Below are 23,206 nucleotides of genomic sequence, written 5' to 3' on the forward strand. Positions count from 1 at the left end.
ACTGTACGTTTAGAGTTTAGAATGTGACTGAAATTGAATGTGACAAAATACTATGTATAGTGTATATCTGTTTTATATCTAGCACGTTACTTACACGGCCGCCATTTTGATTGGTTGCCATTTTTAATCATTTGTTTTACACTTAAACACACATTGATTCACACCTTACCATTTTGTATACATGTTATCTAGTTTACTTACGAGTACATGCGGCAGTGTGTTGTTTTATTCTATTTAAATATTGTACATTGCTTTATTTATTTCGAATATAGATCTAAATCATGTTAATATTTTCAAAAGCAGTTGTGTTCTTCAATATTAGTCCTGATTATGTGTGGAAAAAGGAAATATTTATGTACGAGACTTTTTATAATGCATTTATTATGTTACAACAGTTAACATAATTACTTCTTGCTCTAAATTTGCAAAATATCTTACACCTTTGGCAAGATCAATGGCAGAGTAGGCACAGTGGTGCCTGACATGCACTTTTCAATGTTTTTGTAGAATGCCTTCAGCAAAGTGGCGATGGGACCATTAATAATATATTCCTTCTCGCACTCGGCTGCGTTGACCACCAGGTTATATTGATACTTGAAGAGAACTTCTGCCAGGCATAACCAGTTGGTGCCACATTTTAACAATTCAGCTTTTGCCAACTTGTCGAAAGATGCGGCAATTGATTCAATACTGGATTTCTTGCACACCTTGGGGGTGTGGAAGTTGGCAATTGTATTGGGGACAGTTTTTCCCACAAAATTATTAACTTCTTTGGTTAAGCAAGTAACAATATCAGCGGAAGACTAAAATATCATATTAAAACAAATAGAAATATTTTAAAATATATCGTTGAAATATACCACTGAAGAAACATAGAAGGTCACGACCAAAAGTGCAAGGGAGATGTACTTCGCCATTTTATTTCGAATGTTGTTGGCTTCTGTCTAACATTTTTTGATTTTCAGTGTTTATATAGCAATTCATGAGTTTGCATATTATTTAATGAGTACTTTGCTGAAAATTATCAGCCATCGAACTTAAATTTCAAAAACTTTAATGGCGGTTAATAAAATGGCAACCGTTTAATTTTTGTGTTGTTTTAATCTTTGCTCATGAATTATTTATGGTTTGCCATTTAATTCAAGTATATAAGCCCAGGAAAATTTGTTTTAAAACATTCAAACATTTGCTAGGAGTATATACACAACAAAACACACAAAATGGCGAAGTTGCTTTGGAATCATCATCCCCTTTTGGTTACCTTCACAGCCAACAGTAATATTATTTATATAAAATAACAAATATTTGCTTTATACTACGTTCTTTTGCTGTATTATGATTTTGAAGTCGTGGCTGCAGCAACCACCTGCAGCTTCAACAACTCCAGCTCCAGCGCCCGCCGTTGGTCTCACAATACGTGCCTGTGGATCCAATTTGAAGTCAGATTAAAAGGGATATTTCAATTTGCTTTCGAAGTAATCATGACCATGGAAGGACTCTGCTGCGGTGCTGCGATACGTAAAGGCCACCGGAGTCAGCGAAGCTCCAGAGCAGTGGCAGATTTCCAGAAATGTGCTGAACTGGGATGCTATTTCAAATATTTGCCCATTGTTGGAACAGGGTTGTCGCCGTTGGACTTCGTTGCACACAGAACTTCCTCCAGAAGTAAGCCCCACATTCATTTCCGGGCTCTCAACCAGGGCATATGAGATTGTTGATAAATGTCTTATCAGGCTTCCTAATGTTGCATTTAAAATAATGTTAAATGGATTGTTTACGTAAAAGCTTTCAACTAAGTAGTATACTTTAATAAATTTATATATCCAGCAAAATACATTTTATTATCTTTAAAAACCTTAAAATATGTTCGAAATTTCTCTTTCCCTTATTGTTTATAGTTAATAATTTATTACATGTTACTACAAGAAATTATTTTATTTGATCCAATTTTTACCATTTTCTTCTTTTCATTGTAATGTTAACTCCATTCGTTGACATTAAAACAATCGCCGAAGGAAGAATACACTTGTGAGGTGGATTTGTCATACCCAACTCAAAATGTCTGCACACTTTGCTAATGGTAGCCTTCATCTCCATCATAGCAAAACGTTGTCCGATGCAATTCCTATGCCCAGCACTAAATGGCAAGAATGCAAAAGCATGACGAGTGCTTTGTTCAGTCGGTAAGAAGCGTTCAGGCATAAACATCTCTGGATCGTTGAAATTTGCAGGGTCTTTATGAATTTTAAAAATTGGAATACAAATTGTCGTTCCCTTGCGTACATGAATGTCTTTGTAGTGGAAATCTTCGCAAACATTGCGAGCAATGCCAGGTACAGACGGATATAATCTGAGACCCTCTTTAATAACCATTTCTAAGTAATGCATGTCTTTTAAATCTTCACTCGTGACATCTCTATCTGGTTCGTTGGCAAATATACTGCGTTGTTCTTCAATTATTTTAGATTGAACGTCAGGATGTTGAGCAATGCAGAATAAGGTAAAAGATATTGCTGCGCTCACTGTGTCGTGTCCTTCAAACATGAAGGTGTCAACTTCTTCCATGATGTCTTCATCACTCAGAGGTTTACCATCAATGGTCGTTTGGAGGAGTAAATCAAGGAAAGCTGTTTTCTTCTTTATACCAAAATGTTCATCATCCAAATTAATGTCTGTATCGGAATGAATGTTTTCCGTAATAGTGTTATTATGATTGCTTAAGGTTTCACGTTTGGTTTTAATTAAGGACATGGTGTAGTTTTTTAAAATCTTTAGGGCTTTCCTTTCCTTCCAGTAAGTTGGTGTGAAAATATAGGTTGCTTTTAGATAAGTTATAGGATTTACAATATGATCGTACACATTTGCCGTCATAAACTTTGTAGCCCACACGTAGTCTGATTGATCATTGAGTTGGGAATTCATACTAGTACCCATTGCGGTTTCTACAATGTTATCCATCGCTGCTAAGGTCACAAAGTGTGCTATGTTTACCACACCATCACCATTTTGTTTATCAATTGACTTCTGCAATTGTTGGACAAGTATTTGATTGTTTTTATTAAAGACATGCACGAATTGGTCTAAAACTTTGAAATGAAAGGTAGGTGTGATTGTTTTTCTTCTTAGACGCCATTTTGCTGACTTGCTTAGAAGCAGACCGTCACCCAGCCATTCTTTTAAGAAAATGTAAAGAATACTTTTATTAATGGTTGCTTGCGAGGTAAGGATAAATTCCACCAGGTCTAGATCAATTGTGACAATACCAGCCGTCCACGGGATGGTCATTTTATAAGTTTGGCCGTAAATATCACACATTTGTCCTATTCTCGCCAAAAGATCTAAAAATATATAAATTAAGTTGCGTCATTTAGTTCGAGTAGTGTACTAACTGGACACAGGATAACAAATCACAAGAGATCCAATAAATGGGTACGATTCTGGGCCTTTTAATGATTTTAAACCATCTAAAATTGAGTTTATGTGCCATCTCCAGAATATATAGAGTACCAGAATTGTTATTGATAGTTCTATAAACATTTTCTAGACTTATAGTTTCACAGCAATGTAGTTATTAGAAGCGTGCAATAGTTGAACTGATTAGAATCGTAGTTTGACACACCAATTTCAATGTTGTTGCATTTTTCTCGGCAGAAGTTATCTTTAAAGGTTTCATTTAATCACTTAGACTAAGTTGCTACTGAGTCAGTTATATTTGTAAACAAGTCTAGCATTTTAATAAACGCATTACATTGCATGCGGATACTCATGTACTTTTATGCTATTGTAATCAAAACAAATTGAAAATCAACTTAGCAAATAAGGAGTATAAGAAAATAGAAACCCAGAAACCTGTGACTTTTTGCTCTCCCGCATAAAGTGGAGGGGGTGTATGGGAATGCGTAAATCATAGTAAATCTTTAATACAAATTAGTATACAACATTGTTATATAATATCAACTATGTAATTGTTTTTGTTCTGAATTCAGTCATTTCCACCGAATTATCTTCTAATATTTGATTAGCTTTATAAATTGAACGATAATTCCCATCTTCTTTGTGTAATGTGCTTGTAACAAAGTTTTTCATCTTCTTCTTGTTATCAAACAGATAATGAACAACAGGCGATATCAGCTCTCTTCTCACTTCTTTCTTACTCTTGGTCGCGTAACTAACGATCAACCCAACTGCGATACAAACTGTTGTTCCGATCAGGCTATAGTAATAATGACTTATTCTGTATAAATAAAATATTGTATTTGATTCCTGGGGAATACTCATCGTAGTGCTGGAAAATAGTAACCAATAAATACGTTAGGTTACTTTATCAAATCATACTTAATACTTACGTTATATTTGTTAAAGATATGTCAAGAGTACAGTTATCAACTGATAAGTATTTAGGTTCGCTCTTTAGCAGACCTTGGGCTTTGTACCATTGTGACCCAATAAACATCCAACCAATTATTAAAGTAGATGAAAATATACCCCATAATGCACCCTGAAATTTATGTAATAAAAATTATTTAAAAATATTTGCTGGTCCTGTATTTAAACATACTTTTGAATTAGCCCGAGGACATAACATGCCCAAAGTAAACAACCCTAAAAAGCTACCCGCTGTAATACTTGACACACTGATTGCCAAGGGTAAAATTGGCCCTAAATGTTCTACCATTAATGCAAGCACAGCAATAACGGCACCCATCGCAACAACAAGAAATTTTATAATAAATCCAGTCCTGCCATTCTTGTCCAACTCTGGGTAGTATTTAGATATGAAGTCTTGATAAACTGTTGCTGATAACGCGTTTAAAGATGCTGATAAAGTACTGGAATTAGAAAAGTTAACACTTTTCAACCAAAAATTTACAAGATTGCATCTAAGTACCTTAAACCAGTACAAAACACTCCGGAAATAAACAGTCCTGTTAAGCCAGGAATACCCGCAGCCATGTCAGCCACATAGAATGGTACCAACTGATCATTTTTCTCTACTAATCCAGCCTTTACAGGATCGCATCCGTAGTATATAGTAAAAAGTATTAACCCAGTTAACACAACGATCAGTTTTATCAAAATTATCCCGAAACAAAACAGGACTATAGATTGCTGTGCTTTTTTCAATGTGGGCAACGCTAAGAACTTCAAAATGCATTCTGGGCTCGTTGCAGTCAAGCGAATGTAAGTCAAGAACCAGTGCATTAATACAGCGAAGACAGTTTCTCTCGTGGTTAGATCTAAATCAAAACTAAATAAAAGATTAATTTAAGACAAAATAAATGTCCGTCATATGTTGGTTATACTCAAATGATAAACGGTCTCCTCTTTTTGCAACCTCCAGCACATTGCCTATTCCTCCAGCTTTGTTTAGCCCAAGAATAAACACAACAGCAATGGCGCCTGCAGTAATGATAAACTGAAGAGTGTCTGTCCAAACCACTGCTTTTATTCCACCGATTGTTGTGTACAACGTACAAATCGCACATATGAACGGGATAACATAATATATACTAATTCCAGTGGCTTAAAATTAACGTATATCTTCATTATTTAGTTTTTATTCATTACCTGTTTAATTTAATTCTTACCTTGTGAATATGCCAGGGCTGGAACGTAGACAACAATCGACATGTATAAAATTGAGTTGAATATAAAAAGAAGTGAGCAATAGCTTCGTATTGACGCGTTAAATCGCAGTTTTAAATACTCATAGGTACTATTAAGTTGTAAGCCATAGAAAACTGGTAGATAGACATAACTAGTTGCGAAACATACGAAGAAAATGGAAATAATGCTCAGACCGTACATTGCACCGAACTGGTACACATCTGCGGGGACGGACATTAATGTCACACTTGATACATGACTAAAATATTTTATTTTATTTTATTATTCACTATGATATTGTGATTAGTATTACCTTGCTACAAGTGACATGGCGATCGGAAACACAAACATCTTCTTATTTGCCCGCAAAGTATTTAAATTTGTGATGTTTTTATTCTGGCGACTTATGCAAACTGAAGTATATCCCGATGGCCGTGCTCAGGAGCAGCATGAATGCAAAGAACACGTGATCGTACCAGATTGGAAAATAAGCGTTGGGTAGAAATTCATTTCTCCACTTTCAGTAATGTTACCGAATATAATTTAGTCAACATATAAGATGGGTAAAACCAGGAATATGAAAATTAGTCGGCGACAAGTGTTTTCACGAACTTTCTTATTTTGATTTGTTTAAAATTGTGATAACGAGTTAAACACACCGATGTTTGTTTTTCGTATGGCATATTTGAATGTTGCTGTAGGTTGGGTATAAAATGTTATTAAAATTTAAGAAAAACGTCGTGAAAACACTCTGTATATACATACTAATGGTCCAACATTATTGTATGTAGTTTGGAAATTTATAGCTCTCCAACAGTCTTAACCAAGTAAAAGAAATCATGTAAATAAAGAAGTTTATTTTCACTTAGGTTTATTTAAAAAAGTCAAAATTCAGTATATCACAGTAGTACTATCTAAATAATTAGTTTGACAACAAAAAGGAAATGTTACTAAGATAAAACATTCAAAATAATATTTTTCTTCAAACTTCTGACGTAAAAGATAAAATTTTAATTTTTATTTTTGCCTGAAACGATGAAGAAACTGAATAAACCAGTTATCGCACTTTTCTTGCAAACTATTAAAGATAAAGGAAAAGCGTTTTTCAGATTCGGTGATAGAAAGATTATTCTACATTACTTATAGAACTTTAAACTGTTCAAAATAACCATACTTATGTAATAAACAGAATGGTCAATAACTTGAAAACTAATTTAGCTTCATCCAGAAACCAAATCTGGATTAGTGGATTCCTTGCATCATTCTACATCAAGTTGGAAAGTTTGGGGTAGAAATCAGTGGTAGTTGAATTTTTGCCTGTTCGATTTTCACCGCTTATTTTTCGAAATAATAGTGTGTTATCGACAAACTGACTAGATATATCTTTCATCGCATGACATTTCTCTACTAATTGGCGTTTTTCTATTTTCTTCTAACTTAAAAATAATTTTTAGACCTAAAAGTAGTTAAGTGTAACCTCACCCATTAAATTTTTTCTTAGTTTTGGTCAACTTTAGAAAATCAAAAAACTAAATCTGCCATCTCTTTTAGATTCTTGTTATTGTTAAGGCATGAAGGAAATGCAAAAGTTATGCACTAACTTTTTATACTTTTCGAGGAAATCGCGTCGGAAAATTAGTTTTCACTAGCAAAATAAACATTTTTAAAATCTGACCTTATAGAGGAATTTGATGCTAGATACTTTATATCGTTTTACAGTTCTAGTTTATCTAGTAGTTTTTCACTGAAATAATTGGTATTTAAAGTTTATTGCTTCAAATTTACAAGTTGAATTTAGAAATGCATCTATAGGGTAAACCATTGAAGCTATTAGGTAATAAATTTGGTAAATAAGGTAATTAGGAACCTCCTACACAATGAGTACTAGTTTTTAGTTATAAAAATAACCGCATGAAGTAATGTCAGGCATACTCCATAAGAATTGTTCGACTTTTCTAATTAAAACCTGAAAGTAGAAATAAATTAAATTTTATTACAGAATATAAAAGGAATTATATGAATGTGCATCTTTTATCTAAGCAGAAATATTTACGCTATTCTTTTTAGTTTAGGAGTTATGAAAGATTTGACGGTTTTGAAAACGGTAAAGCACAATTTTATGCATTTACGCCTTTATTTATAATAGTCAATGCTGTAGAGAATTCTTAAAGAAGCAGTTATCGAAGTCCGATTTCGCTAACCCTTTTAGTTCAGGAGTTATTCTTGCATAAGTTTTTGTTCTGATTTTCAACCGAAATATTTTAACAAAAAAGTTCGACCTATCTTTCGACCAAAAATATTTTACACCAAAAGTTTGACCACCCTGTCTTTGGACGGAAAATATTTTACACAAAATAGTTCGACCCTGTCTTTCGACCAAAAATATTTTAACAAAAAAGTTCGACCCTGTCTTTCGACCGAAAATAATTTAACAAAAAAGTTTGACACTGTCTTTCGACAGAAAATAATTTAACAAAAAAGTTCGACCCTGCTTTTCGACAGAAAATAATTTTTAAAATAAGTTAGTTAGGTCCTGCCTTTCGGCCGAAAAATAAAATTTGAACTGCTGAGACTGCTACCTGGCGGAAGTCCATGATAACTAATTATATTTAAACAACAAAGGCTTCACATATTTATTTATTCTGCACCCATATCACTCCTCTCTGTGACAGAAGAACTATACTGAAAAGATAAAAAAGAAAGGAGTATGCTGATGTAACGAATTATAGATTCAGGATAGTAAAATTTCATTTTTCCATAGACAATCACTATATTTATTTGCAGCAAGTAATAAAACAGATCGAAATAAAAAAAAACCACATACTCGAATTTGCAAACGGTTGGAAACGATGTTGTTTCTACAATAGTTAAGTTGTAAGCTGTATGATTTTGTTTCATTACAAGCGATATTTTGTTAATTGCCGATAAAATAAGATATTCCATTAATTACCAAAAAGAGAAAATTAATTATATTATAAAAGGCGTACGAAGAAAAAAAGATTCACGCCGTTATAGCGATGACATTAACACATTCACCCATGTCATACATATAAATATAAACGACTACAGTAAATAGGATTATTTCATATTATAACCAAAGCCAAAGTTTACCATTAACTAAAAGAAAATATAAGAGATAGTAGTAGTTTCATTAGATAATATATGTCTGGCCACCACGCTATTATTTCGGCCAAATTGTACGCTGGTACATTAAAGTACCGCGCGTGGATCTTACGCTTTTTTGTTTCATTTTTTATTTTATTTCAATAACAGACAAGAATATCCACGCAGTGAATTTGGGCGCTCGACGAATGTAACCCGAAACAGGGGGGCCAGCGCCGCAACTCTTGCCTTCGTTTAATATTCTGATTTTGCTTTGTGTTTTTACCGTCGAACAAAGTACTTGTTAAAATTATGAATTTGTTTGCTCAGCATGGCGTCGCCTGAGGCACGCCCCAAATGCCAACTGCCAATATTACTAAGCACTCCAATAGTAACGAGATGATGCTATGCTGCTTGCTGGTTGACTGGCTAGCTGGCTGGTGGTGTTTGCTGACGGCCCTTTTTGAATGGCGCACGCAACACATGGGACACGTTGCGACGCTGCGATTCCTAGTGGGTTAAACAGAGAGAGTGGATCCCGGACAGCCGGAAGGCTGCCGTACACCTGATCGCGCCCCTCGTTCACACCCACGGCGTCCAGCCTTCGTACAGCAGGGCCAGGTTGTCAATACTCGTCGCTTCTCTTATTACATAATCCACCTACAAACCGAAACATTCGTTAAACTTCATACAGAATATCATTCAGGCTGGAGCACTTACCTGTTCCTGAGTGGAATACTTCCTCCTGGATCCGGATCTTTACCCTCCAATTTCATCCTTACCCGACGCCATACGCCCACTGCATATGCATTCCTCTGCTGTCCCTTGGTCATACTCTCCTGCTTGCCGGGCATAGCTCGAAGTGGACTGAGCGACACACCCTCCTGCCGTACCAACTGTTTTCGCCCAATTATTCCATCTCTACCCTCCAACTGCAACAAATCTCGATGCACCGCCTCTGAATTGGCTTCCAACGCTTCCAACTTTCGTCTCATCGCGCCCATTTCTTCCGCACTCAGCTCTTTCTTCATGTTATAAAACAAGCTCGAAAAATTTTCCACGTACTGGCGATACTCGTAAACAAACTTCTGTGTTTTGACGGCGCACTCCTCAATTTTCAGCATCGCCTTAATCAAACTCTTAAAATCATTCATCACGTTGCTGTGTCGGCCATACAACACTTTCAACTCCTCGAGTTTAGCATTAATATTGGTCGCTGCCGTAAACACATTCACTTTCAATTCGGCGGATGTCGCTTGTGTAGATGTAATCGTGTCGGAGATTTTATCAGACACCAAGAGCGTCCACTTTGGATCACCTTCCATTTCAGCAGTGTAAAACTTCATAATATTTTCCTCAACAGGAGTCACAGCGTCAACTTTGACTTTCGTAAGTCTGCAAGCTGACACCCACTGTTCATACCCTCTTAGGAAAATCTGATCGCAAGATTTAGACTCCGGTGTGGAGCATCTCAAGAGCTCATATCTTAAGATGTTACTACAAGTTGACAATGTCGCCCCGCAAATATGCTGTTCCAAAGTAAGTCGGTCTTCTCTAACAGTTACAGCCACTTCAAACTGGGCCAGTGTTTCATTCAAGTCTGGATTAGCGCCTGCGGCCCACTTCAATCTCTGCGAAATACTAGCAATCAAGGTCTTTTGCTTTTCGCGTACTTCACTTGCTTTCGCTTGGAGGCGACTCAACGCAGCCGTTTTATTGCCCATCTCAACAATAAACTTACTGCGCATGTAACTGCACTTGTCCGATTGTTGTAGGACTTCTTCATGTAACCAATTGTGCACAGTCAACTGATTTTGCAGTCTGGTCAAAGAACTCTGTAGTAAAGTAAGTGTTTTTTCCAATTTTTTCGGTTCCTGAATCTTTTCCCAAGCATTTTTGAGATTAGACTCCACACTACTCGCTTGAGCAAGTACATTCTGGCTGAACGTGCCGTTTTTAAGGAAAATATTCCATCCCTTATGGTATAACTCGTCCAAGGGGACTTTATTTTCGGCACCGATATCCTTCTGTTCAATTTCGTTGGTTACATCCAGGCCTAGTCTCTGCAACAAATAACATTGTGCATATGCAATGGCTTCGGTAGTAATGCCCAGAAATTGTCGACTGATAAAATCAGCGATAAACTTCCGAATCGGTTTGAGTAACGCTTCATCGTCCAACATAGTAACATTATCGCCAATGCCTTTGAACGACTGACAAACTTCCATTGACAATGCAAAGAACTCACACATCGTTTGCAAACGTTTCAGTAAAAAGATATCATTCAAAATTGCATGAACTTGAGGATTGAAGATCGGCGCAGCTAAACTTTTTGCTTCACGCACCTGATCTAATTTTCTCCAACTTGGTGAAACTTTCAAATTTCCCAGCAAACTCACAACATTATTGCACTCCAAATGCAATTTATCAAAAAGCCCATTAAATCCCATCAGCAACATTTTTCCGGGTGTTAACATACTAATCGATGATTGCAATAGTCCTTGATATTGACCTTTCAATGTCATCATCTTCTGATCAAATGCCTCATTGCAACCGTAGTCCATTTCCATTACAACGCAAGTTAGATTCTTTTCCAACTGGAGAACCAAATCCTGGATCGGTCCCACACTCATAACTATAGCGTTTAATTCATGTACCATCCCCATAACACTTGCCTCTTCACACTGCATTTTCTTGATGCTTTCTGGTAGAATAATCGTATGGAAATTAAAATTCAACTCGTGCAAACTTCTATACAAATTATTTGCCGCTTTCAAACCATTCTCAACTTGCAGAAAATTGGTATCCTCAATGCTATTATCCAACTGCAAATAACTAATCAACTCAATAGCCTTACTGCAGCTGACTGTTAATTCGTCCAGGAACCAATCACCATCACGGGATGTCAGTTTGATCAACCAATCACCGGTTTTCGATGCGGCTGTCTCCAGGGTAAGGAAAGTTCGGTTCAATACCAATAGTTCACTAACAATGACAAACTCCAATGCTTTCGGGGCTTGTTTCTCACGCTTGACGAAATTAATCAAGCACAATTTCGCTTCAGAGTACAATTTCTCCAACACACGCGGTTCTTCAGTGCGGACATCCTCGTAGGCTTTCGCTACCTTCGTAGCGGTATTATTATAAACCAGATTCAGTTTATAATTATATGCAATAATCGCATTGATTGGTTTAGTTGCAAGATTCAGGAACGCGAAAACCTGTTGGTAGATCATTTCGCATGTTGTGACATTATCAGATGTAAGCAGCATTTTGCCCACTTAAGATAGTAGTATATGCGATGTTCCTCAATAAAGATGGCGGACACTGAGCGAAAACCACCCAATACTCTTGTAGCAAGTTGAGGCACTTCAGCGTCAACATTTGTTGTTGTTCATAATTACTCAACACTTCCGCTTCGAGCTGGTCGCATTGAGCAATCATATTTGTTTGCCCTGCGTTTTGTAGGAAATCTTTCACAATTTCATAGATTTTCACTTTGCTTCCGCCAGAATTATTCAATTCCATATACCATTGTTGGACCTGTTGCGATTGCAGCGTTTTAATCGATTCTTCGTATTGTTGGATGTGAGCACCACACTCTTGCTGAAGTTTGTCCAAGTCAGAGCGAGCTTGAGTGAAAGTATCGCGCGTTTTCTTAAAGTTTTCGAACCTAATTGGCAACGTTTGGAGATTATGTTTCAAGGGGCCATTGGCTTCCGCTTCCTTCACAAGAGCCATCTGTTGATGCAAATCTTGTAGCATATCATCGGTAGATGTCGATTGTTGTTGAAGTTCGAACCATGTGTCCACCAAGGTGTACAATTCAGGAATTAATTTTGTTATGTCACATCTGAAATAAAAATATTTAATCTTCCCTTCTTAAATTAATAAAAATTTAAATAATTTTTCAACATACTTGTTAAAATCCCATTCGTTTTTCACTTCGCTGCACCGCACACGGTACATCGCGAGTGTTACTTCCTTTTCAGATCCTTTCGAGTTTGGCGATGTGATGCACAAGTCGACATGCCCCCAAAAGTAGTGCCTACCAATCCATCATTTCCGACAGTCCAGTCAACAAGTGGGTCATAGACAAACGCCTCCAGCAGCGTGAGAAGTGTCTCGCGACCTTTCTTCATCGTCTTCAGGATGTTTTCGCAAGCCAGCCGGAACATTCCCTGCGAAATTCAACTAAAATTAGACTTTTCCAATGTCAGAAAAAGAGCACGCCACACAAATTTAATCAACCAAATGTGAATGCAGCGCACTTAATTAGTGCGCGTCTGGGAATAGTAAGAGTAAGTAAGTACGTATCATGAAACACTCCATTAAACTCTCATTAGGTAAGATATCATCTTTACTAATTCGAATAAAGTTATTATTAACCAATAGGTGGAACCGAAAGAGCTATTATCAAGTGGACGTTTGCCGTAACCAACCAAATATTTGCCAGCGGCAAACAGAAAATCATCGAACAATATTTTAATAGTTACATGCAAAATTCCAAATGACGTCATCCAAAATATACGAATACAAAAACGCGGAAAGAATGTCTGCATTACTTTTGATTTGATTGATCAAGTGCAGCAGCATATAAAAAAATAGTGCATTTGGACATTGCACATTGCTCGCCACTCATACCGCGATTTATTCTATATTCGACATTCTATCGGATAATGGATTCGCCACCATGCTTCGCTTCCACTTTGCGGCCGGCTGGCGCAGTTCGAGCACGCGTCGGATGCGTTAGTCGCTCGCCGGACGCATATCGTAAAGACCACTACAAAATTCGCGCAAAAAAATAAAATAATTGGTCGTTAATGCATTTTTACGCGTTAACGCGGCCAAAACCGTTAATCATCAGTATATCGGATAGCTTTCAATCGGCGCGCGTTCGATAACAAACTTTCATTCCGAAAGACAACCGAATAATGCATTAAAATGTAATTAAATAAACACAGCGTAAATAATACCATAACAATAAAAATAAACTACTACAAAAGTGTTTGTGTAAAAAAGTGTTTTTACCGGCCTGCAACGCTTGAAAAAATTCAAATTCGTGCTTTGATGTAAAACAAATAATAACGCATAAATCTCATGGCTGACCAGAGTATACTTCAAATTTTCAACAAATAATAATCGTAGTAAAACATTCAACGCACGTTTGCAACCATGTAAACTTTGTAAGGTGACTTATTAAAACTCAAGTTTAAGGCGAGTCGATAGAAAATAAAACCAAGTGTCGTTTTCCAGTGGCAGTCACATTGCGTGTTCAAGTGCAGTTTTGAACGGCGGCCAAAAAAACGCTTTCAATGAACTTCAATCGAAACAATCATCAAAGTAGTCTAAATTTAAAAAGAATATTTAATCAAAAAATGAAAAGTCTGTTATAAAAGCAAGAAATAATGGCAGACCTCGATAAAAACTACACTTTACAATCAGTGAATGGCACCAATGGACCGGAAATAGCTCCCGAGGTGATTACGTGGATCGTCATCGACTCGATCATCATATGCCTAACGCTAGCCGGGAATATTCTGACAATTTGCGCGATCAAGTTGAGCAAAAAGATTTCGGAACTGCTCTCGAACCGGTACATCTTTAGTCTGGCGGTGAGCGATCTGCTCGTGGGGCTGACACTGCCATATCATCTGGCGTTCACCATCGATGATTATCTGGGATCGCACGAGAGCACCTGCATCCTGCGCTTCGTCCTTATTATATTGGCATGCAGCAGTTCTATTTACAATCTTCTTGCGATTGCTGCTGATCGATATATTGCCATTGTTTTGCCATTTTTTTACAGCAGGTAAAGTAAAAATACTTTTTTTTTTGTAATTTAGCAAAGAATAATTAAGATAATTGAGTGTTAATGAATTTTGCATGTAAATTAACTTCTGTAATACCAAATTTTTGGTAGGAAATAACTTTTTTATCAAAATTATTGCACTAAAAGTACACAAAAACATAATTTTGAAAATTCGGCAGTGAAAAAATTAATTTTTAAACTTCATGTCTCATTTAATTTCAGACATATGACAAGAAGAGTTGTCTGGTCAATAGTTTTCTCTGGCTGGTGCTTGTCCATCGGCATCGCATCAATGCCAATCTACTGGAACACATACGAGCCGGGCAAGTGCACACAGGACCACGTCCTGCCCGCACAATACGTCAACTTCATCATCACCCCCATGTTCCTCTCCATCTGGCTGGCGATGTCCGTGCTATACATGCGAATATGGCGCGAGGCAGCCGAACATGCAAAACGCCTCCGCACCGCAGCCAATTTCCCCGGCGCCAGCGCCAAGCAACGCAAATCTCTCAAAGAAAACAAATCCGTACAGGTACGCCACGTACGTCACATATTCATAATGTGCGACAATAATACACACAACATTCAGATCGTATCGATGTAATCAAATCTAAATCTTTACGCGCGAATGCATGTGCATCGAAATGCAATTTGGTGAGTGCAGCGCGTGGAAATCCGCGCTTATATAAATATGACCGATTTGCGCACGTCCGTGAATGTAAACAAGACGCGACCGCAGTGTCATCAGCGCGAAATGCAAGAGAAACAAACAAAATCATGTTTAACTTTGCATGAAATCAATTAAAACATCGCGATAATTAAATGAAGTACCCACTTGGTAAAAATGATTTCGAAATTTGTGTTTGCGCAACTTGAAATTTTCGTATGTTAATGATAAAATTAATATGTACGTGATGAAATCTTCTCACGGCAATGAAATTTGAGCAAGTTGAACATGTGTAACATCACGTCTTATAACAAACAATACAAAAATCGACAGCATGCACGCATTCAGTTCAATTTCCTATCAAGTTACGATTTTGATTCGACCTTAAACAAACTTTATTGGACGACATGTCCATCAACCATCACTGCGTTACTTACTCAAATGTAATGGATGCATAAAACGTGTAAACACCATTTACAACCATCATCGGATACAAAAATAACACATGTTGACCCAGCCGGAAAGAATGCAATTTAGGCGAAATTAAAATAAACGCTGCATAAATCATGCTAGTATTAATTAATTTAGCGGCGGCAAACATTATTTAGGCATCATCGTAAACTCTCGACAAATTACCGAGAACAATTAGGGAGAATAAACATAACAGTGACATGACAGTGTTTATCTTTAAACTAAAGTTTAAATTGCTTTCTACTCCAGGCTCAACAGTCATGAAGTAATTTCTATTTAGAACTTATGCACTTCTTTAGAAAGTCAAAATTAACTTTAAGTTCACTGTTGATAATTTGCTATCGCGTGCGGTGAGAATGACAGCTAAATTTAGTGCAAAATGTGCAAACATGACAACACCAATTCGACAAATGTTTATCAAGTTTAAGAGGAGATAAAATATACTATTCCTTGACTATATCCGCCACAATTGTTTATGGACATCCTGCCAGCGCAACCAAATAAATAACAAATTACACGTGCCCATTGCCGTCCGTCCGGAACCAATCGAGCGCACACGACACAATAATGAAGTCGTGAGGCTCGTGTAGTAATACCCGCCCACAAAGTCATTGTAATCATCTAATCATTCATATAAGAATACTTTTAATTAACCAACATCAATACAACGAAATAATTATCACTTTTGTATTATTTCCAGATGGTTTTATTGATACTCGGCTGTTTTTCGCTCTGCTGGTTTCCCTACTTCTTTGTGTTAACTTATATGCGATTATACAACGGCAGAAGTCTACCAGAAGTCTACGAAGCCGTCTTTACACTAGCTGTGAGCAACTCCTGGATGAATCCACTCATCTACGCGTGGAAGAGTAAAAACTATCGGAATGCATTCTGGTGTCTGCTAAAGTGTAAATCACCGCGAAATCTCAACAAGGAGCCAAACTTCATCACTGATCACATTCCGGGTGATAAAAGTCGCAAAATAATAACCCTGCTGAGCGTTCAAGTGATAACAATCTCCGAATAGAGATACAATTACAGGAAGATTTTAAACAAGCGAAAAACGGTAAGAATCTCGATAAACAACAAGAAGAAATGCAGCATAGTGATGGTACAGTTACAACATGCATCAACTAAACAAAAAACAACATCCAATATGTACTTAATCACTAACCTAACACATTTTATACACGCGATGATTTGCGATGTGAATTCATGCAGCTGTGGATGGTATTCGGCCGTTTTTTTCAAACACGACCGATAACCTCATCGCGCACGAAAATAGTATTTCCATACAGGAACGTATTACAGGTTGTTTTTTTTTTTTGAAACAACAGTCAAACTCCAAAGTATTACAATGTATTACTTATACTACGCATTATATTAAAATCTCCAAACAAGTTGAAGTATTTCGAAAAAAACTACGGGCCTGCACCTGATAAGCGCGCTAATCGGGTGCATGCGAGCGCGTTCGCGGATATGAGCAACGGATCAATCAAATTTGTTTACGACACCTCCCGAAACAGTGATAAGGAACCAACGCGATGGGCCATCATCGCCGATATTACTAGCTTTATAAATAAATTTGTTCTAGCGATAAGTACCTACAACGAGTACCTGTTTGTTTACTGCATCGTAATTGTTTTAATGGGAGTGAATTACAACGCGCCGCGCGTCAAGAAACCAGTACACAATTATGACGATCAGAGTGATAATGATTGCGATGAGAGTGTAAATATTTTCTCGCGGTGGTATTTTATTTGCAAATGTGCATTTAATGTTAATTGCTGTGTTATTTAATTTATTGCTAATTGGTACGACGGGTATATTTATATTACAGTATTTTTAGAAATTAATTGTAAAGAAATTTGAAAAGATATTAAAAACTAATAAATGTTGAAGCAAAATAGAAAAATTATGTTCGTTCTGGAATATGCAATTCATGCCTTAAATTTTATTATATTTTATTTTTACGAGTTTTCTTTAATTTACTCGTAAAAATAAAATATAATAAAACAAATTTAAAAAAATATAAATAAATAAATTTGCACTCACCTCAACACCAGTAATTCCCAAAGCATCCCGTATATTCGGCGTCAGTCTAAATGGCACTTTTTCCGGCACACGCAATGTCTTCCCCTTCTCGAAACACACATTATAATCAATGTGCACCACCTCACCAGTGTTTAAGTCCACCAACACATTATCAAGATGCCGATCGCCAAGCCCAATGATATATCCGATGATGCTCATCACCGCAACGGAATACGAATATTTACGCACAATCTGCCACCAGGCACCTGGACTCACCGCATGGCACCACAACTCTTTCGCGAGGAGATTACTCGGTGTTTCCGCCATTAATTCGGTTAACACTTGCTTCAACGCAACCAGCGGCCATTCCTTCCGGTTGTCTATATTCTTAACTCCGTGTTCTTGCAATAATGGATTCAATTTACTGTAGAACAGCTCTGAAGGTCTTGAAACAGTGTTGGTTACTTTTGATGCTTTGCTAGCTTCCCGCTGCTGCCACCTTTTATATAGAGCAAACACAGGTGTTGTTCCACCTACCCAGCTAATCAAACCTGATCTGGGTCCTAGGGGTATTACGGAGTAATGGCGTGCTCTGTAGAGATTATGGCCGGTACCTTCTGTATTTTGCGCCATCATAGTGTTTGCAATGCTCAAAAACTGCATAATTCTTTCATCCAAGTGTAAATCTTCTAACCCTTTGAAGAGATACGTGTAACTGGTACCATCCGATCCGTAGAAGATCAACTTTTTCGGTTTGGTCTTAGTGGGCAAAATAGAAACTTGGTTGGACACATGTGAAATGTAAACTTTTGTAGACATAAATCGAGGATTGTCCTGACCAGGCATTGAAATCACTGTATCTTTAATCTTCGCCAGAATCGGACTTATATTTTCCATTTTAAGCACTGAACGTTTATGCGCCTTCTGTTGGAATTGAGTTTGTAACTCCTTCAAGAGTTTCCAAGACTCCTGTGGCTCATCGGGGTTTTCAGGATTCTTCAATTTTTGAAGCACAGATTGAATCAGAGGTAAATACTTCTCTTGGAAATGCTTCTCATGTGGAGTTTCCGGCTCCACCCGGGTAATATCATACAATTGTTCAAGAATAAAAATAATCGGCTTGATAATAATCCGGTGTTTCTCTGTAATCAATGCAATCTTCTGTTCAGGGAATAGGTAACTATTTTGGTTGACCTTATCAATTTCAAACTCCAACTGTTGTTGCCTCTTGTTGATCTCGCTATGATGTTGTGCGAGTGTACCCAACCACAGTTCATCCCATAATAAAATAATCCTTCTTAGCTCCTTAACGAGGGTCTGCACCTGGGTAATAGTTTCAGGCGCTTGTTTACTCAGAGTTTCCACCATCGACTTGAAACAATCCTGGAGAACATTTTTGCTCTCCTCATCACTCTCGTAAGCATCTTCTTCAATGTCATTTAACTCCGCATCTTCAGAGGGATCATTATCCTGCGATAAACAATCTTTTGAAGAGATATTTCAGAGAAGTCAAAATTGACTCCTCCTTCAAGTGCTCCCACAACAGCTGGGAATGTGATCAGATGTGGAGCATCCTCTGCAACGCGACACAACAACTCAGAAACCCTTTCACGCACATAACTCTCAGGATGATTCAATCTGGAAAACAATTGTGGGATGATAATCTTCCATGGGTGAGTTGGTGTAGTGGTGAGGCCCTTCTCCAAGACGCTTTGTAACTCCAAGGCGTGTTTTACAACCAATCGTAACAATCTCAAAGTCACCGTCACAGTATTTGATTCTGTGGCTTTAGACACATTCTCGCTCTGGGTAGCCAAGTGTAAATATTTAAAATATGCCTCTACACTATGTTCGTAATAAGCGTAGACTCTCTTCTGCAGATTCCTCCACACATCCACCAATTTCTCAATTAACTCTTCAGAAGCGTTGAATAATGACGAAACATTCTTTAATTGATTGCGAATCATATCCGATGTGTGTATTTCATTAGAATCTATATCCTCCTCATCAACATAAGCTCTAGTTTGTGATAGAATCAACAAAATCCTGTCAAAATCATGATTTTCATTCTGGGTAGGCAATAATCCCTGAACCATTCCTTTGTCTTCCAAAGTCAGAGTATTTGATAAATCCGCGCTATTATCAACAATTTTCCGTCCCCAACGATAACACCACGTCCCAAAAGCATGCCAACCCTTTGCCAAAGTCGGACATTGATTGACACTAAACTGAAGCAACTTTCCAATGACCATTTCATTCATAGGTATAATATTATTACCGATATTTTCAATACCAATTTCGGGCAAAACAACGAGAAGTTTACCCAGCGGTGTAGTCAAATCCGTAAGAGACATTTCATTTGTCTGCAACCATGCTCCTAATTTTAATAAAATTTTGGAACTAACCTGTTTCAATTCCGGATTGGAGCACATATCAGCACTCTTAAACAATGAAGTTGAAGCAATCGCGCAGATATCAAACGCTAATTTCTTCGGGTTGCACTGATCAGTCGGTGTTTCGTCGTATAACAATTTGACAAGTTCCTGCGCTGCTTTAGCTCCATCCAAATCCCATGTTCTCATCTCGGGAATCTTCAATTTAAACGACTCTGACATATTTATCAGTAAGTTTGATCCAGAGGACTGATCTTCAACACGTAGTAAACTGTTATTTTCCAGGAGACGATATAATTGTGATGTTGCTCCAGTCATATTTCCTTCTTTTCTAGACTTTTTAATAATATTCAATCGCAGATTATTACAGAATTTTGTTAGGTGTTGCAATTGCAAATGGCAAAAATATTCAGTCCACCAGAGAATCTTAGCCATCACGGCACAATCGACTTTCTCAACGTCCAGCTCGAAATTTTCGGAAACCAAAAACGCTGTACTTGCTGATGACACATTATTCACAGCATTCTGTAACCCTGTAGCAACATAATGCATCAAAGTAAAATCTTGTTGAAATTGCACAGGAGCAAATAATGCATTCTCCTGCATCGCCATTCTAATTTTAGCCAAATCCTTCTCGAGTGTGGAATTGAGAATTTGATTATCCGCAGCGGCGACATTCAATGCGACTTGATAAAGATCACTCTCCGTAGTAAGAAGCGCATCATAAACACTCCAAGATTCTCTCGCATAGTCCAACTCCTTCCATGATGTTAAATCGTCAAATGCATGTGTAAGTGTCTCCAAGTTATAAACACTCTGCGCGCACTCCAAATTCACCGTATTGAATGAATATCTCATACCATTCTCGCCCTCAGACATTAATACATACATCCTACCGTTTCTATACTGCACAATATCCATCCAGCTATTAATCTGCTTATAACAGGCAAAAATCTGATCATTTATGAAATTCCTCACGTAAATATCCAGTTGTGATCCGCCTATATCAATGATTTTCTGATATCCATTCGCTGCGATTTCGTATTTTTTGTTGGCTTGTTCCGCTGCGCACTTGATCCAATCAAATTTTCTTCCTTGTCCTTTACACCAGACGTACAACCCACTGATTGCCTCGCTTTCTTGAAGATTTACATAAGCCATGGTGAGATACACAACAGCGCGTTCAAATTCCAATGTCTCAACTTTTCCACCTTTTTGTAGATCTGCAAGTAGTTGTTGGCCATGTCTAACAGCAACCACATTCAACCCGGCGTGAAGTGCAAGTTGTACAAGAATAATTCTAATCCTAGACAACCATTCCCTGCAAGTGCTTGCATTGGTGCAGAAAAAAGTACGCACTGGTTTCTGCGGTGATGGAATGGCAACTGCTGTACCTTCAGCTGCGTTATACATTGCCATCTCAAGATGTTCAATAAATTGAAGTAAAAGTCGTACTCTGCTATCGCTCACCTGCTGTTTACCACCTTCGTGTTTGATCTTCATGACATCTCTCGCCAATTGTTTCAAAGCATTCTCAAAACTAGTAAATGTTTCATTGGGTTTACCAAGTGGTGTTCGAAGTTTACTGTTGACACATAGTTGTGCGGCTTCCCACGTGGCCCAGCTATACAAAACCATGCGATTATTCAGCGCCAAGTCACGATACTGCTCGGAAAACACACTGTCGCTCTCCAGTGGCCAGCAATGCGCCAACATATTCTCGAGGAAATTCTCTGAAGCTGGTTCGTTTTTCAAAAGGTAATTCATCAGCTGTTTGAAATTGTGTCCTGGCATCTCACCGAAAACCGCGCCACTTAGATGCATCCGTTTTGCAAGAGCTAAATTCTTCAAGGAGTACTTTCCTATATCATTCGCAGTCGTTGCATTCTCAACGTTCAAAATGGCGACATCCCACGGTATCCACACTGATAATTTAGTATAGTAATTTCGTACTGCGTCATTTGTGGAAGTCATGTGTAAGTTGCACAATTTATTTACCTCAATCAACACATCGTTCTTCCATGGCATTTGTCGATTTGACAAAAGTTTCTCCAAAATCTGCGCTACTTTCAGCACAATTCGCTGATCTTTATTACTTGCATGTTCCAATAATACTTCCATCAACTGCATAAACTCCAATCTGGTGCACAATATTTCCATATAAGACTCACCGATCGTAAGAATCTCATCAAAACTTTGAAACAACAGCAATTTCACTTCGTTATTATCACTTTTCTTCAACGTCGAATGCAAAACATTCAAAATAATCGTAAAATTATTTGACGTGGGAGACCAACCAGGGAATTCCGTTGGTGGATTGATTAGCGTACTCTTTGAGATAAAATAATTGTAGCATTTGCAGTGTGAATATAGTAAATTCAAAATAGACATTTGCAAAACAGGAAACTGCGCAACTTTATGATTATACGGCTGCATGGAGACTCCGAGTAATTCTAGGACACTAGGTTTCAATATCCACATACCCACAATAGATCCACTGTCATTCGCCAATTGTGAGAGACATCTCAAAAGGAATAAACAGTTAAACTGTGCTTGTCCTTCAGTTTCCTCTGTATTATCTTCAAATGGATTATTTTCGATGATGGTAAACTCTTCGTCGATGAAAGGTTTGTAGGATAGTTGTAAATCGCCCAGCAGAAATCGATATACCTCCTGAAGAAGCGGTATATTTTTAAGATTCAACAAGGCTTGATAAACTGCAATCAAAGCGTCCTGTATGTTCCGGGAAAGGGTATGTAGCTCAATTCCACCAATGAGGACGCAGGTCAACAAACTTCGGAATCAATTCAATGTCAAGATCTGCTGACAACTCCTTGATGAATCTGAATTATCAAAAGCTCAATAGTAAAGCAATGAGCTGTTCATGTAGGACTCGGCAAGATCAACTCAAGATCAATCAAAGAGCATACAATTTGATGTATGACCGATAAAGCTAATCGTTCGAAAGAATCTGTGGTTTCATTTGCGTCAGCATTTTGATGAATGGAATTATAAAGCTCATAGTAAACAATACTCTCATTGGCGGCGATGATCAAATTATCGCATACTTTGATGATGACCGATTGGCTAATCGTTGAAAGAATTTGTTTCATTGCG

The 23,206-nt window shown here is 37.5% G+C and overlaps 4 protein-coding genes and 1 long non-coding RNA gene across 6 annotated transcripts; 1 reads left to right on the forward strand and 4 right to left on the reverse strand.

The window, feature by feature from the left end:
* Positions 1 to 364: 364 nt before the first annotated feature.
* LOC135802250 (uncharacterized) lies at positions 365 to 937 on the reverse strand. The gene is made up of 2 exons (XR_010550530.1): positions 861 to 937; positions 365 to 803 (listed from the first exon to the last, which is right to left on the reverse strand). It is a non-coding gene; the product is annotated as an uncharacterized lncRNA (long non-coding RNA).
* An 863-nt stretch (positions 938 to 1,800) lies between these two features.
* Positions 1,801 to 3,597, reverse strand: LOC135802274 (cytochrome P450 4d2-like). Its single transcript, XM_065315833.1, has 2 exons — positions 3,390 to 3,597; positions 1,801 to 3,338 (listed from the first exon to the last, which is right to left on the reverse strand). The coding sequence occupies exons 1-2, from the start codon at positions 3,535 to 3,537 to the stop codon at positions 1,951 to 1,953; spliced, it is 1,536 nt and encodes a 511-aa protein (XP_065171905.1). The 5' UTR covers positions 3,538 to 3,597; the 3' UTR covers positions 1,801 to 1,950.
* A 360-nt stretch (positions 3,598 to 3,957) lies between these two features.
* Positions 3,958 to 5,957, reverse strand: LOC135802316 (sodium-coupled monocarboxylate transporter 2-like). Its single transcript, XM_065315882.1, has 7 exons — positions 5,921 to 5,957; positions 5,589 to 5,866; positions 5,304 to 5,523; positions 4,889 to 5,248; positions 4,559 to 4,829; positions 4,347 to 4,498; positions 3,958 to 4,285 (listed from the first exon to the last, which is right to left on the reverse strand). Exons 1-7 carry the CDS (start codon positions 5,935 to 5,937, stop codon positions 3,958 to 3,960), a joined length of 1,626 nt encoding a protein of 541 aa, XP_065171954.1. The 5' UTR covers positions 5,938 to 5,957.
* A 2,395-nt stretch (positions 5,958 to 8,352) lies between these two features.
* LOC135802318 (serine/threonine-protein kinase SMG1-like) lies at positions 8,353 to 23,202 on the reverse strand. The gene is given in 10 exon segments (XM_065315883.1): positions 8,353 to 9,369; positions 9,430 to 9,452; positions 9,455 to 11,986; positions 11,989 to 12,030; positions 12,033 to 12,562; positions 12,629 to 12,704; positions 12,707 to 12,890; positions 17,718 to 19,186; positions 19,189 to 22,883; positions 22,997 to 23,202. Coding segments are annotated over 10 exon segments (8,835 nt in total). The 3' UTR covers positions 8,353 to 9,291.
* LOC135802151 (histamine H2 receptor-like) lies at positions 13,789 to 16,967 on the forward strand. 2 transcript variants are annotated; one of them, XM_065315680.1, is made up of 4 exons: positions 13,789 to 13,900; positions 13,966 to 14,521; positions 14,744 to 15,056; positions 16,363 to 16,967. In XM_065315680.1, the coding sequence occupies exons 2-4, from the start codon at positions 14,118 to 14,120 to the stop codon at positions 16,687 to 16,689; spliced, it is 1,044 nt and encodes a 347-aa protein (XP_065171752.1). In that variant the 5' UTR covers positions 13,789 to 13,900; positions 13,966 to 14,117; the 3' UTR covers positions 16,690 to 16,967. The 2 variants fall into 2 exon arrangements, with proteins under 2 accessions (XP_065171752.1, XP_065171751.1); XM_065315679.1 differs by having other exon boundaries at positions 13,789 to 14,521.
* Positions 23,203 to 23,206: the final 4 nt, after the last annotated feature.

Source organism: Atheta coriaria, unplaced genomic scaffold, assembly GCF_025399875.1.
Source record: "Atheta coriaria isolate IRGN ID8LTWV9N9 unplaced genomic scaffold, Caltech_Dcor_3.1 hic_scaffold_16_pilon, whole genome shotgun sequence".
Taxonomy (NCBI): domain Eukaryota; kingdom Metazoa; phylum Arthropoda; class Insecta; order Coleoptera; family Staphylinidae; genus Dalotia; species Dalotia coriaria.